Here is a 15,806-nt window from a genome sequence, read left to right as displayed (position 1 = left end):
CAAAATTGAGCTACTATGTCATTTTTTGACCAATTTAGAGATATTAGTCGTGTTATATCGTTCACTCCAAAGAAACATATTTGAAGCAATGGGTAGGACCCGGGAACTAGATGATGATGATTTTCATTACTCAAATAACCCTAACGATAGATTCAATCGAGAATACAATAATAAAATGACGAGAGGAGTGGGATTGGCGTGTTAGGGAGGTTGCAAAGACCGGAGCACAAGTTAGCGTCGTAGGGCTTAAACGCCCAAAAAAACGTACTATGTCAATGCCTCGCGAACTCCACAAGAGTTTAATTTGGCTCTTAATTGTTTTCGCGAAGAGAACAATCGGATGCAAATACGATTACCATAGGGTAGAATATGGTATACATGGTAGCACAAGATTTAGATCCAAACGGGATTCGGACCGTGAAATGTCCGATGAAGATTAATATTTTTCTTACAATAAGGTAAGTAGGTAGGGTCATAAAGACCCCCCCCCCCCCCCCCCCAGTGGTACTTGGGTTTGCAACTATATAAGTAGCCCTTTCTTTGTTATTAGACTACACCATATTCAATGTCGAGTAGTAGAAACTCGGCTTTGGTCTTTACTCCTTCCAAAAGAATCAAATAGCAAAGATGATGAGAGTTCAAATCATAGCAAGCTTTTCGAGCGATACCGGTGATTTCAAACTAGATGAGCTAAATCCCCACCTTCTTATAGCGTAATGATGATTTACGCGATGAAATATTCAGATCCGCGGGAATATTATTGCGGTTTACGCCGAGAATGGTCACATCGGCTTGCCGAATCAGAACGTCTTGTTCGTGACTTGGAAAATCTCAACGCTCCAATACCAACAAGGTACTCCTTAACCATGCCTCAAGTAGGTCCAGAAACTTGCGAGCTTGCCGTGCAAAGGATTAGAAAAGAAAACAACAGGATGCTGGCAAGACGATGTAGATTTTACATGCTAAAGTTGGCCGAAGAACAAGCATCATCAACCGGTAGAGAACTAATCGCTACCGAAAAAAGATGTGTCTTAAGAAACCGCCAATATTTTTCGAGGACGATATTGAGGACTTGTACTCGATGATGATTAAGAATGTTGTCATTTTAGTTTTAAGTTTAATATATCATTATGCTGTTATTTTGAAGAATATTAGTATGTTAAGTATTTTTATCTACTCAAGGTTATGAATGATGCAATTTAATTAAGTTTTTTTTTTTTGTATGACTGCTGTCATTTTGACTAACTTTTGATTAATTATTAATGAACAAGTTTAAGTATTCGTAAAGAACTTCAAGCTAATGTCACCGAGCCTTGAACGAAAATGGCGTTCGAGCACTTTTCAACCTCTAAAACGCCATCCGAACTTTTGTGTATCCTTGATGTGTTGATCCTACCTTATTAATCGCACAAAAATAAGTAGGGTTCTATATAAAATATTGAAGTTTCGGTCCCGAAGCATGATTAATCTATGGTCAAAGTACGTTAAAAAGTGTAACGAAAGAAGGGTTAACCAAAAGAGCCGGAAAAAAAAAAAAAAAAAAAAGACTAACCCTATAGCGCGAATTTATCAAGGCTTATAGCAGGTCCTTGAACTAACGTCTCCGTTAACTACTTTAGCGCAGTAAATTACTGCGCTAAAGGTATTTTTGTAACATTTTTTTTGTTGTTGGGGTATTTTGGTTGAAAATGTTTTTTTTTTGGGGGCATTTTGGTTCCGGGCTCCCATTGATCCACCTGCACACATGTAGTTATACATAAGTCCTAATTAAATTGATAGAATTGATATTACATTGTTTTCAAACTTCAAATTAAACGACCTTCCATTGGTTGTTCTCTAAAACTCACAAAAGCACTTTGATTCACCTCAATATTAGCTTTATCATCATCAAACCAAGAAACTTGAAAGAACTCTTCCATGGCTGCTGATTTTTGTTTTTGTTTTCTTTCTCTTTTTGCCAGGAACTTTAAAATTTAGTTATTCTAACGGCTATATACATATTTTGACAGGCTTTGATGGGTGAGGAGGAATTTTAGCACAATGTTCATGAAATTCACATTTAACATGTGGTCAAATGTTGTGACTTAGTCTTAATTTGTCTTGGAGAGTTCTTTCACTAATTGGTCAAAGTCTATCCTACTTGTATATTTTTATTGGTGGAAGCTTTATTTTATAATTATAGTACTAAAATCAGAGCTTTACAAATAGAATATATAGTACTTCCAAGAATGTAGAATTTAAACTCCTACTAAAGTTAACTTTTCGATTTACTTTAATAATTTTAAGGATAATAACACATGCTTCAATTCAAGGTTTAGTCAACATATTTTCCTTATGATTTTGGATATTACACAAAAATTCATGTATTGTTTGATTTTTTTTTTTTTTTTTTTTTGTAAGTATCCCCTATACAAATTATGATGAAGAAAACAAATAAGCTATAAAATAAATGGGAAAAGAACACTTGAGTAGTCTGTTTAGACATATCTTTCCCATTTTTTTTTAGAATACTTTATTTGTTAGTGAAGTTAGTGGAAAGTTATTTGTTTAACAGGAGAACCAGTGGCAAAGTAATAATTTCGCTAATGATATTCAAGGTTAATTTAATGATGTGTAAACAACAATATTTCATCAACATATATCTTGTAATTTTCTCTGTATATACACATAGTATAATTTTCTGATAAAGAGTGTTCAACTGACCGTCCATCACTCTATGTGATTATAAGCCACTAATAACAAACAATATTGTTTAATGTAGATAGCAAATAATGACCCCTAATTAATAAGGTGAAATCATGCACTTTTAGGTTAGAACATAATTTTATAGTTAAAAACTTAGAATATTTGACAGCAAAAACGTAGTAGTATGTTTTATGGAGTAGGGGTTTAGATTGAGGAAAGCATGTGTAAATTGTAATAGACCATTTTACCTATATCAATGTAAAGTTATATAACTCAAAATTTAAAGTTAAAAACTATATCTTGCTCAAATAATAACTAATGATAAAAGTAGGATAGTGGAATTATTTTATGTTATTAATATTAAATTGTTAAGTATGCTACAAGTCAATAGTAGTTAACTAGTTGTTTTGAAAATTGTCTACCAAAGTGGACTCTCTTTTATTATTCCACCAATGCACGTTAGTTGTCTATAATATGTATCTTATCCATAAAGTGTGAAGGGTCTATGTATATTCCTTTTTTTTTTTTTTTTTTGGTGCGGAGTGCCCTTCAAATGCACTGGTTATTAGGTAACTTTAATTTTTGTCACTCAAAACCGTCGATAATTGGTGATGTCTTTTAATTTTTGTCCGTTTCGCCTAATAACATGAGGTTTGAGGTTCGAAGGATAAAGTGAACTCCGGATGGTTAGACAAATTATTGGTTCTTGGAGAATCTTTGCATGCGTATAACCTCAAAAAAATAAAAATAAAGACAAAAAATTTATGGTGTTTCAACATGCCACTCGAGTATTTACCTAATAGGATCATATATGTGCAAAACAATCGCATTTTGTGAGAAATTAGACTGACTCAAACTCGCATAAAATTTGAATCGAAGAGCAAAATTTTTACTTGAGCTGCGCCTCGAACTCGGCGCGAAGTTGCGAATCCAAACTCTTGTTATTTTTTTGGTGCGAGTGCCCTTGTAATTTTTTTTTTTTACAATTTTTTTTAATAACATGAGATTTGAAGTTTAAGGCTGATTAAAAACCCGAAATCAAAGAGTTCTAGCGAGGGGAAAAAAATTATAGACCACCCCAAATAAGTGCATTCCTGAGAATTGCCCATGTTTCTTTATGATGTTAGTAACTTTAAAAAATAGCACATGTTCTCTCTAAAAGTACAATCCATTTGGCACTCTAGACAATCAACATGAATATCTATAAAGTGACGTATTACTTCAAATTACAACGAACCATTCAGAATATTTCTAATATAAATGTTCAAATAGAAGTTTCGAAGAATTCTTGAATCTTTCCACTACTTTTTTAATAATCATGATAAAAGATATACACACTTTAGAGGAGAAGGAATGGATAATGAGCCAAAAGATGAAGAAATTCAAGTGATGGTCACATGTTTTCAGATATATCCCAAAAATATAAGATATACATTTTTTCATAAAGAGTTATTTCAAAAGACGACACGTTAAATTTTGAATAAATGAAGTAATTATTAGTCCTAATCCTCAGTCTCCTCTAGTCTTGTCCTCAGGCCCCACGCCATTGATCCACCTGCACACATGTAGTTATGTATAAGTCCTAATTAAATTGACAGAATTGATATTATATTGTTTCCAAACTTCAAATTAAACGACCTCATCATAGCAATAGGAGAAAATGCAACTTACATGGCAAACTCTCTATGAGCCCTTCCCATGGTTTTATCATAAGCCTTTCTCATACTGTAATCAGAACAAAATAAAGTTTACACCATTATAGTCACTGCTACTAGGAATTATATTAATTAGTGAGATATAGCACACATATATACTCATGGGGTTTGTATGTTTTTGGATATATCATATAGTATACAATGTTCACTGTTTCGCTTAATTCCAATTTGCACCGCGTTAGGCTTACTGAAGAGCTTCTATCCATCTCACTACACCTCCCGGAGTCTGGGTTGATGAGTTTGCACTATTATTTCTAACCCAAACCAACAGAATCGGATAGTTTAGCTTCTTTTTTAGTTCGTATATTTAAAATTCAGTATATATTGGTCGATTTGGTTTATAGTTATCAACTTTTCAAGTTTTTTTTTTTTTTTTTTTTGGATACAAAGATAAACTATCTATCAAATCCTTCTTATTTATGAAAAGTTTTTTTCCAATTCTTAATTACTAAAATATATTGTTTGAAAATTGTATGATTTTTTGGATCGACCAAAAGTTTAATAGGATATTTGTTAAAAGTTGAGCAAAATTTATGATTTTGAAATAATTATTTAGAGATCCAAAAGGGGTTCAAATTAATTTTTTTTTTTTTAAAAAACTTCGAAACGGATGAATTGAAAAATCGAAGTGAGTTAATTAAATTGTTCTAAGATTGGTTTCCTTATCAACAAAAAATGAATAAACCAAGCACACTACGTATAAATTGGAAGTAATTATATTAGCAAAAGTTAAAAACTCACTCAAGATTGTTTATGAAAGCAGCAATGCCAATAAACAACACGCCAGCAACTGATACACACACCAAAACAAAAAACAAAAAAACAAAAAAAGAAGAAGAAGAAGAAGAAGAAGAAGAAGAAGAAGAAGAAGCAAAACACATATCAAAATATCAGTAAGCACAAGAAAGTTTTTATTAAAAAAAAAAAATGGGAGTTTTAATTTACCTGCTACTTCTTCAATAATTTTACACATTGCTTCACTCTACAATTTCTTCATATGAAGGATCCAAAAAAAAAATTCAGACAGAAATAAATCAACCACACAATTAATTGTACGAACATAAATACAGAAATAAAATAATTAAAGTAAAAAAGAAAAAAACCCATACATAAATAAGGGTAAATTAAAAAAAGAAAAACTAACCTTACAAGGTTGATAAATTCCCCACTAAGATAACTCGCACTTTTTTTTCTTTTTTCTTTTTACGTAGCTACTTTTATAGTGTAAATCAATTAATGTAACTTGCAAGAGAAGAAATGTTTTCAAAAATATTAAACCACTGATAAATAAAACTGATAAAAGTGTCAAATTGAGTTGATCCATTGATGAATGGGTTAACCCGACCCGTCCAAAATTTTTGTTTGGGTCATAATAAACAGGTTTCATTTTTTAAAATCTCTAATTATACTATTGAGTTCCTCAAAGATGATTTGTTCTTCAAAGTAAAACAATTATCCTACACAAACTCTATCTTCATCATTTGTTTTTCTAATTATTGGGGTAACTCTCTTATAGTTATGGGTTGTTTTGAATAAGTAATGTAACCAAATTTAACTCAAAATTTTGGGTGAGCTGATCGAATTGGTAACCATATTCATCACATCTAGTGAATTAAGCTACGGGTTCAATGCGTATATATTTAAAAGTCTGTTAAATACGTGCAAATAGTAAATTTCAAACCTAAAAAATTAGATCAGACGTGGTAGGTTCCAAATCCGAACCCATAAAGTTCAAGAATCTGCATTAGACGCTCATGTTTCAGATACTTCAGTGATTTAGGAAATAAATCATGCTTAGCAAGCTCAGATACAAGCATAACATTGTGCCAGAGTTTTTCAGGTGAATTAAAACCCCTCAAGAGCTGTTGATCTTTTCAGAAATTAAGAATTATTGTCTCAAAGTTAATAGATTTGCAAGCGGTATAATAATAATAACAACATACTCAGTGTAATCCCACAAGTGGGGTCTGGGGAGGTATAATGATACTAATACTAGCATAATTACCTATTATCAAAAATGAGAATGGGAAAGTGTATACAATGTTGTATTTGCTTAACAAATATGTACAGAGATACAAAATGAAGCCGCCGTTCCGCCCCCCGCCTATTTCCTGTTGGAGGTAAAAGTTATCAATCATATAAAGTATCAACAACCTGCCCAATGATCAAATTCTCTAAGTTTAGAGTTTTAATTAATTATGTTATGCTGCTTCCGTAGCCTGGGGCTGCATCGTAGCTTCTTCTCTGTCAGTTGTACAAACTACCACATGTTTTGCATAGTGTCAAGAAACAGTATTTACTCAAACAAACAGTCATTCTGATTCATTTTGATGAACATACTGGAACTCTCTTTCTGAATGTGGAGTATCGTCTGAACCGTCACTACGATTGACAACATCGTTATCACTGTCGTATACATCTATGTATGCCTCATCTCCTTCCTCCTGTTAATGAACCGAGTTAGGTGATTTGACGAAAATAATGAAGAGTTCAAATCAAGAAAAGGGTGCATCTTTTTTGTGCACATTGTGAAGCAGGAAGTTGGATTCTCCGGAATATGACACCCTTTTAACTTATTCTTTACCTTACCAAATCATAGGCTGATGCAATAAAACAAGGGTAGCAAGGAGATTTTTATGGCGTTTTTGCGTTGTGCTGCTATGCAGTTAAAATCGTCAATGGACAAGAAAATCTACTTGTATTTGTAGACAAAGGTATCCTTTGTACAAGTTTTCCTGATACCGGACATGCTCTTTTTAAAAAAATGATGGTGGTGTCAGGGCCAGCTTGGTTGCACCACATAAATTTGGAACAGAAATGATATTCCACGAGCAATCTAAAAAAAAAAAAAACTGATTAATCAAGCAAAACCTAAAATGCCAGATGGAGATACTAACCTCACTATCCTCGTCTTCAGAAGGATAAGCAGAATTTAGCTTATCATATAGTTCATCATCTATAGAGTCTTTCACACTAGCCAGTTGTTCCTAGCAACATAAAAATATGGGAGAAAAGGTTCAACTCAAATCCAAATGAGACAAGAAGTGACCAACTAACATAAGGATCTATTTAGGTTAGTAAAAAAATAAAAAATAAAAACTAGAAATGAGATATAGAGTAACAAAGAGATCATACAATTTCAGCTGTAAGCTGCTGAACTCTAGTTTGAACTGCTGAAATATGTTTCAGAAGAGCCTGTTTAAGAAATAGCAGCAAAGCCTTGTCATCAGCACAAATCACTTCAAAAGATTAAAACTTATTGCATATGTACATAGCAACTCTTACAGAAGCAGATTCAAGCAACATAAACCAAACGGGCTGATTATTGAAAAAGACGTGTCCTTTGCACATAAAAGAGACAACATTTTCAAATACTACGGAATTAGTAGCCTGTTTGGCCAAGCTTCTAGGAAGCCAGAAATGCTTATTTTTTCCAGAAAGTGCTTATTTTAGAAAGTTGAGGTGTTTGGCCAAACTTTTAGGGAAAAAATAAGTGCTTTTGAGTCATAGCATAAGCTGTTTTTCAAAAGCTAAAAAAAGTCGTTTTTCCCCATAAGCACTTTGGGACCTTGGTCAAGCACAAATTTGGCAAAAGTGCTTCTTAAATTTATTAGCCAAACACGAACTACTACTCTCCAAAAGTACATTTCAAAATAAGCAGAAAATGAAAGCTTGGCCAAATAGGTTATAGATCTAAGAAGGTACCTCACGTCTCTGAAGCTCTATTGAACGTGCCAGTGCCTTTCTTTTGGTTAAAAGATTTTTGGGCCTCAGAGTAGGTGGCCGACTGTAGTCTTTACCACGGAACACAATTATAGCATATCCTTTGGACACTTTGTCCACTGAAACCAAGACGCCTCCACTCTCTGCTTCAAGGGCTAATGCAATCTTTGATACTTGCTCAAAATTCTTGGCCTTCACCATGATTTTGACCAGTTCACGGTACTTCCAATGCAAGTGCATATTCTCCACTGTACCATCAAATATTCCACGTCTACCTGAAAAAGAGCTTTTCATGTCATTTTCTGGTTGTTAAGCACAAAAAATTGAGTCTGAGAGAGAATGTTACCCAATAGCAAGAAAGCTTTCATCCTTAGCCCAAGCTTCCGAAACATAAATCTCTCCTCATCTGTTAAGCTGTCAGGCTCTGCACGCCTATCCAAAGGATTTAAAGTTTCCTCCACCTTTGACAAGACACGCTCAGCTTTCATTAACTTTCTTTCAGCCTGAAAAAGTACGTTTTGCTTTAATATCTCGCACTGGACTCTTGAATCTCCAAGATATTACAGACTGATGACCTTACTGACACAGGGTGTCAAATGGGCGGGTTGGGCTGAATTTGGGCAGGTCAAAAGGGGTTGATTTGATAAATGCACTTGGGCTGGATGGTCTAAAAAACGGGTCATAACCAAACCCGCCCAAGTTTTAATTTCTTTGTCTCTTCTTTTTATAAAATTTTAAGTAGCTAATTAAAAAAAAAAATCTTTATTATGGCTACATATCAAACAAAAAAATTGTCTTTATGAAAATATTTTGACAAGGTTTCTCATGGGTCAATTTGGGTTATTTATGACCCCAACTTTTAGATAGGCTGAATTTGGCAGGTCAAATAAATTTGGGGGGTGTGGTTCATTTTTCATGGGCTAATTATGCCACCCCTACTGACAGTATTCATATTAGAAATGAGCTATTCTCACAATAATACAACTAGAAAATTGAAAGACCTAAAATCATGAGAATGCTGCTAGAAAACAGAAAACCAGAACACATAATAAAAGTAACCTGACTTTTGCAGAACTTACAAATGCAAGCTTCTTTTCGAGCTTCCTGACCAGGTTACCATGCCTTAATATTTCTGCTTCTCGCATCACATTTTCTTTGTCCTTATCATCCAGCCTTTTCCCCCATCTAGCATCAGCATCCAATGTTTCTCCTAGTGTGCCAGCTGTCCTTGAAGAATTAATTGTTGCAACACCTGCTGTGAGTGCATCTGATGCTCGTAGCCTAGATTTTTCTTCTTCATCTTGCAAGGACTTTGCCAATCTCTCTTTCTCCAACAAGGCTTCTGAAACCTCTGGTGACAAAAAATCTTTCCCTCTGTAAAATACCAAGAAGTCCTTGTTTCTAGAGAGTAGCATACCCCCTGTTAATTTCTGAACCAAAACCAAATAATACATAGGTATCGTTAAGCTACATTACTATGCTATCGACATTCAGTTAATACAAAAAACTATAGGCCTGTGACAGAAATATCTGACTCTTAATTAGATCCCGGGAAAGCGTCAAACTCGGTATGGATAGAACATTTTGATAACAGTGAGAATGGTTTCGATGTTTAGAAATGAAAATGGTGAATACCTTTTCATGTGTAATATTCATTTCCAGTCAACCCTGTGTTTCTTTTGTCTTCCCGCAACCATGGTCCAGTACATAAGTGACAGAGAACTAAATCCTAGTCTTTATACAAGTCTACCAGAAAGCAGAAATGTCATTTAAAATATTTGCTTTTGGTACACTCCAGTGGGATTTAAAGAAATAATCTTCATATAATCTTCCAGTTTGCTTGTAACAAACTCATTTTTGGTTGGACAAACACACAATACTGTAGCAATATGCTCTTATGAGACAATATCTTGCAATATGTACTCTTGAGACATTGAGATTTTGGTAAATTGCATAATTCGTTTATTCTATGTGTATTATAGTTAGCTTTTTATTTATTTATAATCCTTTGCCTTTTCTCTTGGAATAAAATCAACTGTCCGTAAGACCTATTGGACCAAACAAACTGCAACTTGAAAGTAAATAACTGGTAAACGGCAGTAGAATACCAACTAGAAGGCATGGCATCGACACCAATTTTGAGTTGACAATGCTCAGAATTACACCAAAACACTCATTTATTACCTTAATATCTTCAGCCATTCTCTCACTTGTAGTAAGCTGAACGCCGCGTTTTATAGCAATCTTTGCAATTAAACTTCTTTGCCACAGCTTAATCATGGCTGATGCCAAACCTTGATGCTGCCTGCTTCTACCTGAATACTTGAACTACATAATATTTAGAGTATATTTTGAGACAGCCAAATGACTTGGATAAGTCCAGCGATGAATGCCTACCTAAAGCAAAATGTGGAGGTAGAACTCTGGCAAGCCTTCTTAAAGCAGTTGCTTCTCTAGACCCAAGAGTAGATCTCACCCCATATGGAAGAATTCTGAAAGGAGGTTGATATCCAGGGACTATACCGGGAAGTAAATCCGCATCTACGGGAAGTGGACCAGGTCCTGGCCAATCTGTATACCTAGGCCCCAAGCCATCTAACAGTTTTTCTACTTCGTCCTCATATTCTACTTCTGGTTGTCTAACGATACTTTTGTTCTCTTCAGAAGTATTTGCAGAGTCTGCTCGAAGTGAATCCACATCATTGCAAGGACTGCTTTCTGAAGGATTTCGATTACTTTCGTCATCAACTATTGAAGTGTTCTTATGACGAATCTCATCTCTTCTCATTATCCTCTTCTTCATTCGATCAGATGGAGTCTCATAGCTGATGCCTCTGTAAAGGGCCACAGAAGTGCCAGATCTCCAAATCACCAGTCCACCAGTTTTCCTCTAAATATAGCGGGAAAAAATGAATCAGCAAAGGCTAAAAGCTAACACAAGACAATATTCTTTGTGAATTATATGAAACCATATGCTTCAAATACTAAAGCTTTTTGCTTATCAAGAGACAACTAATATTACCAGTACACACTCAAGCTTTTTTATCTCAAAGATGCAGCAAAATTTAAGAGATAGTCATCCATATAGGCTTTACAAGAATGCAAACACATGTTGCTCTGAGGAAAATCAATACAAGATAAAAGACAATGATTAAGCAAAGTGGTACAAGATAATTCAGATAACTCAACACTGTTATTTAGTATGCGTAGTATGGTATAGCCTAACTATACGCGTTTGAACTGTATAGCAAAAACTAAAAATGCACTTGAAATACTTCCTTTTCCCGTTTACTGGAACTAGGATTGGCAGACGGGTGAGTGGGGTTGGATATGGGCGGGTGGAAAATGGGTTAAACAAAAACGGATAAAATATCCAACCCGCCCATATTTAACAGGGATAAGAAGTGGGTTACCCGACGGATAATATGGATATCCATATTATCCATGGTTTAAGGAATAGTCAGGTGAGAAGACAAGCTAAAAGCCAAAATACGCTTATACTCCAACTCATGAAAAATAACAAGCAGACAAATGGCTATTGAAAATATAGATATCCATATTATCCATCTAGATATCCATTTTTTAGAGGATAATCGAAAGTCAATTATCCAACCCATGTCTAATGGGTCGGAATGGATGGTTAATTGCTTTTTAAACCATTTTGACAGCCGTAACTGGAAAAAAAATGTATCCTCACCGAATTGCTCAATTGTGATGCAGCCAAGAATTATTATTTTTCTACTCCAGTTACCAGGAAAAGAGGGTGGAACTATGCACTCCGCTTACACACATGGTTTACACAATTACACTTCATATAGGACAGGAAAATATGAGCTAAATGCTCCAACAGAACAGGCTAGAAAACATCACAGATTGAAAGAAATAACACTAACAAGCAGATATAAAAAGCTATGTGGCTTTACCTCTAAAATCTCATGCATTCTCTTCATATTTAATGCAGGAGCACCTTCAACTTTCAGCCTGACAACCTCGGACGTGTTCCACTTCTCACGAATGGTTTCCACAACTTGTTGCGTAACACCAGCACCCGTAATTCTCATCTTGTTCTTTATCCTAAGCGCCAAATTCGTCAACCTTCTAAGCTCGGAAGCCGGTAGTGTCAGCTCAGCCAAATGAGTTCTACTCTTACTACTCATTGAATAACTCTCCTTCTCTTCTTTCTTTTCCCATGGAAATTTAACTACACCATCTTTGTAAATTACATTTTCATCCCCAAATGGTGATTCTTGAGAAAAACCACCTCTTACATTTGGCAATATTCCTTCTTCAACAAAAAATATATCCTCAATAGACCCTTTCTCAACATCTCTCTTTACTATCTCATCCTTATCTGTTGCCTCATCAGCATACCCAAATTTCTTTAATTTCTCAATAATTCTATCCATTGTACTACCACTAATATTATCTTCACTATCAGAACTAGATGTATCACCATTATTCCTATAACTCAACACAACTTGAGGCTTTTCAAGCTTAAATTCATTATGGGTTTCATTCCATTTACCTAACCAAGAACTACCAAATACACTACTTGCACTTGCACTTGCTTTGGAATTTGAATTGGGTGATATTGTAGCCAAATTCCATCTTTTGGTATTGTTTTTCACCACAAAATTTGATCTTTTTGGTGGGGTTTTCTTAAAAATACAATCTTGATTATGTAAATTTGGTTTCTTGAAGGGACTAATTGAACTGTACCTGAGGAATGATAAATTTGGTTTCTTGAAGGGAGTGGATGAAGTGTACCTGAGGAATGATAGCCTTGTGGTTCTTGGGTAGAGTTGGTGGCTAGGAACAAGTGCCATGCTCAAATTTTATGCATATATAGACATAGAGATGAACCAATATGTATAAAAGATTGAATAGAGTGAATATAGGAGGAGAATGTGAGGGTTTAGGGTGGGGGTTTGTTCTCTCCTTCAAAATAATATCATCTCTGTGACTGATTGTGATAAACAGGATTTTTATACTTTATTGTGTTTTTTCCCTTTTTTTTGGGGTACTTTTTTTCCAACTCAAATGAAATTCTAAAATCCATAGAGATAAACAAAAAAGTTTACCATTAAGGGGTCGTTTGGTACGCGGATCAGGAGGGAAAGAGAACATTGTTTTGGTGGGGTGGGGTTGGGGGGGTGATACCCGTTGGTACCGGATTCGAGGGATTACCCTTCAAAACAACGTAACAACATTTCTTTGGAAACAAAAATGAGGAGAAGATGAGAGATATTTTGTTCCGTCGCAGAAAATTATATCCCATCACTAAGTTTGGGTTTAATTTTATATTTTGTTTGGTAGAAGGTACCAAATAGAGTATAAAATTAATCTCAAACTTGATGCTGGGATATTTCATCGTATCTCATTAACCTTGAAATTATTTTATCTTAAGTCCTAAGATTATAATTCCGAGATTATTTAATCCGCATACCAAACAAATTCTTAGGTTGGAAAGAAAATTGTAGTAGCATACTCGTATCGTAAAAAGACCAAGTTTCTGTTGGCCTTATGAAAATGATCCACGATTTTTACAATGAAATTATCTTGAAAATGACAAAAATGGTCCATTATGTATGATAATAGGCTATTGTGTATTTGTTCTTTGTAGCCTGAAAATGGGGGTTCACACCTTAAGTGTATCCACTCACATTTTCGCCCTTTAAATTTTGTCAAAATTAACACTTTAAGTTTCCATCAACTATTTGTATAGACTTTTTTTAGTACAAAAATATAAGTGTTTGCCATTAACACAACAATTACATAAAGGAGTTCGGAGAGAGTAGTTTGTACGCAGATCTTATCCGTTGCGGAGGTAAAGAGGCCGCTCCCGATAGACCTCGACAATGTGGCTTTTAAAAATAAGAAAATGTATGTGTAGTAAGTTAACATTACAGGGGCATTTGATGTAATTTAACCTAAAAAGTACTGCTACTATTTGAGTAGAAATTGGATTATTCTGTTTTTCTATATATTAGAAACATTGGTTTCGACATGTGTTTAATGCCATTTGCAGAAGTTTAAGGGCCATGGTGACATTGGGCCGTTTAGCAAAGCTTAAAGGCTTTTTTGCGCGGATTGCCATTTGGGGTAGTCTTTAATATTTGCCCTTCAATTGGTGGTCTTTAAGTTTTGCGCTTTAACACCCTTAGGTTGTGGGTTCGAATCATTTTAAGAAAAAAAAAAAAAAAAAAAATCGCAAGGCGAATTTGCAATGCCATGCAAATTCTGCCTATTTAGGCCTTAAGTCACAATTTGCATAAAAATTATGCCGCGCCATGTAACCCGCATGAAGGCAGCCCCGAACGGTAAAATTTAAAGACCTCCATTTTGAGGGGCAAAAATTAAAGACCACTCCTGAAGGGTAATCTGCTAAATTGCCTAAAAAGCGATAATTTGAAATAAGTTGGATTACTAACTTATTTTTTTGGGCTTATTTTAAGCACAAAATGGTATTTAAAACACTCAAAAAACGAAAACAACTTATAAAATTTGTTTTCAAGAACTTATAAGCTAAGCCAAACGGGCTCATTGAACATAAGTACTTTATACATCATTTAGTGGACAACATTTCTGGATATATACTTACGTGTCTTTTACTTAACATCACATGGTGAATTACTTACGTGTCTTTTAAATACGGATTTACTTATATACATCTACTTATGCATTGAATACCATATCGTTTAGATACGACGAGGCAATCATCAGAGTTCGGGAATCTCAACTGGAATACCTCACTTTTCTATATGTTAAAAACATTGGTTTCAACATGTGTTTAATGCCATTTGCAGAAAAGTTTAAGGGCCATGTTGACATTGAACATAAGTATTTTAGTCTTTATACATCATTTAGTGGACAACATTTCTGGATATATACCTACATGTCTTTTACTTAACATCACCTAGTGAATTACTTATGTGTCTTTTAAATACAAATTTACTTATATACATCTACTTATACATTGAATACCATATCGTTTAGATACGACGAGACAATCATAAAAGTTCGGGAATCTCAACTAGAATACTTCACTGCACCGGTACCGGTTATCCCCTTATGCATTCTAAATTGCAAGGAAAATGAAAAAGAAAAAAAAATGGAATGCTATTGGTTTAGGATGTGAACCTCCTTTACTTGATCGTTTCAAATGATTTTTGTCATTAATGCTTAGTCATGTATTTTTAATGATATATTCTTATTTCATACTCTATCTGGCAATAATACACAAGGATGAATTTATGATATGAAGTTTAGTTCTCCCTACAACGATTTCAAGTTAATATATACAATAATAGTAATAAGGTTATTCGCGGTTAAATATTTATTACTATTCAATAGATTTTTCAGTACATATATAGATTCTAAACAAAATCTATGACATTCACGTAAACCAACAGACGATATTTTAATTCACCCTGTACATAAATTCTTCCATAACTTATGTAAATATTAGCAATAAAGCTAGGTAGACGTATTAAGTTATGCAATTTCACAACCTATGGTATTTGTTCACAATTTTAGAAGTGATAATAATCTCCAAATTTAAACACATACATAAATTGTTCACTTTTCCATTTGCTATAACCTTTTGAATTCTTTTTTAAATTTTATAATACTCAACTTTTTTGAAATAACCACCAAAAAGATATGGTGCAGTCGGCGGGCTGA

General features: G+C 34.3%; 1 protein-coding gene across 1 annotated transcript; it reads right to left on the bottom strand.

Moving 5' to 3' along the window:
• Nucleotides 1-6,271: 6,271 nt before the first annotated feature.
• LOC132066116 (CRM-domain containing factor CFM3A, chloroplastic/mitochondrial-like) lies at nt 6,272-13,202 on the bottom strand. The gene is made up of 9 exons (XM_059459514.1): nt 12,047-13,202; nt 10,521-11,013; nt 10,308-10,438; nt 9,203-9,553; nt 8,470-8,626; nt 8,106-8,398; nt 7,536-7,595; nt 7,298-7,387; nt 6,272-6,844 (listed from the first exon to the last, which is right to left on the bottom strand). The coding sequence occupies exons 1-9, from the start codon at nt 12,947-12,949 to the stop codon at nt 6,713-6,715; spliced, it is 2,610 nt and encodes an 869-aa protein (XP_059315497.1). The 5' UTR covers nt 12,950-13,202; the 3' UTR covers nt 6,272-6,712.
• Nucleotides 13,203-15,806: the final 2,604 nt, after the last annotated feature.

This window comes from Lycium ferocissimum, chromosome 1 (assembly GCF_029784015.1).
Source record: "Lycium ferocissimum isolate CSIRO_LF1 chromosome 1, AGI_CSIRO_Lferr_CH_V1, whole genome shotgun sequence".
Classification (NCBI taxonomy): domain Eukaryota; kingdom Viridiplantae; phylum Streptophyta; class Magnoliopsida; order Solanales; family Solanaceae; genus Lycium; species Lycium ferocissimum.
The sequence above is the reverse complement of the archived record's forward strand: the minus strand, read 5'-3'. Positions and strand labels throughout refer to the sequence as shown.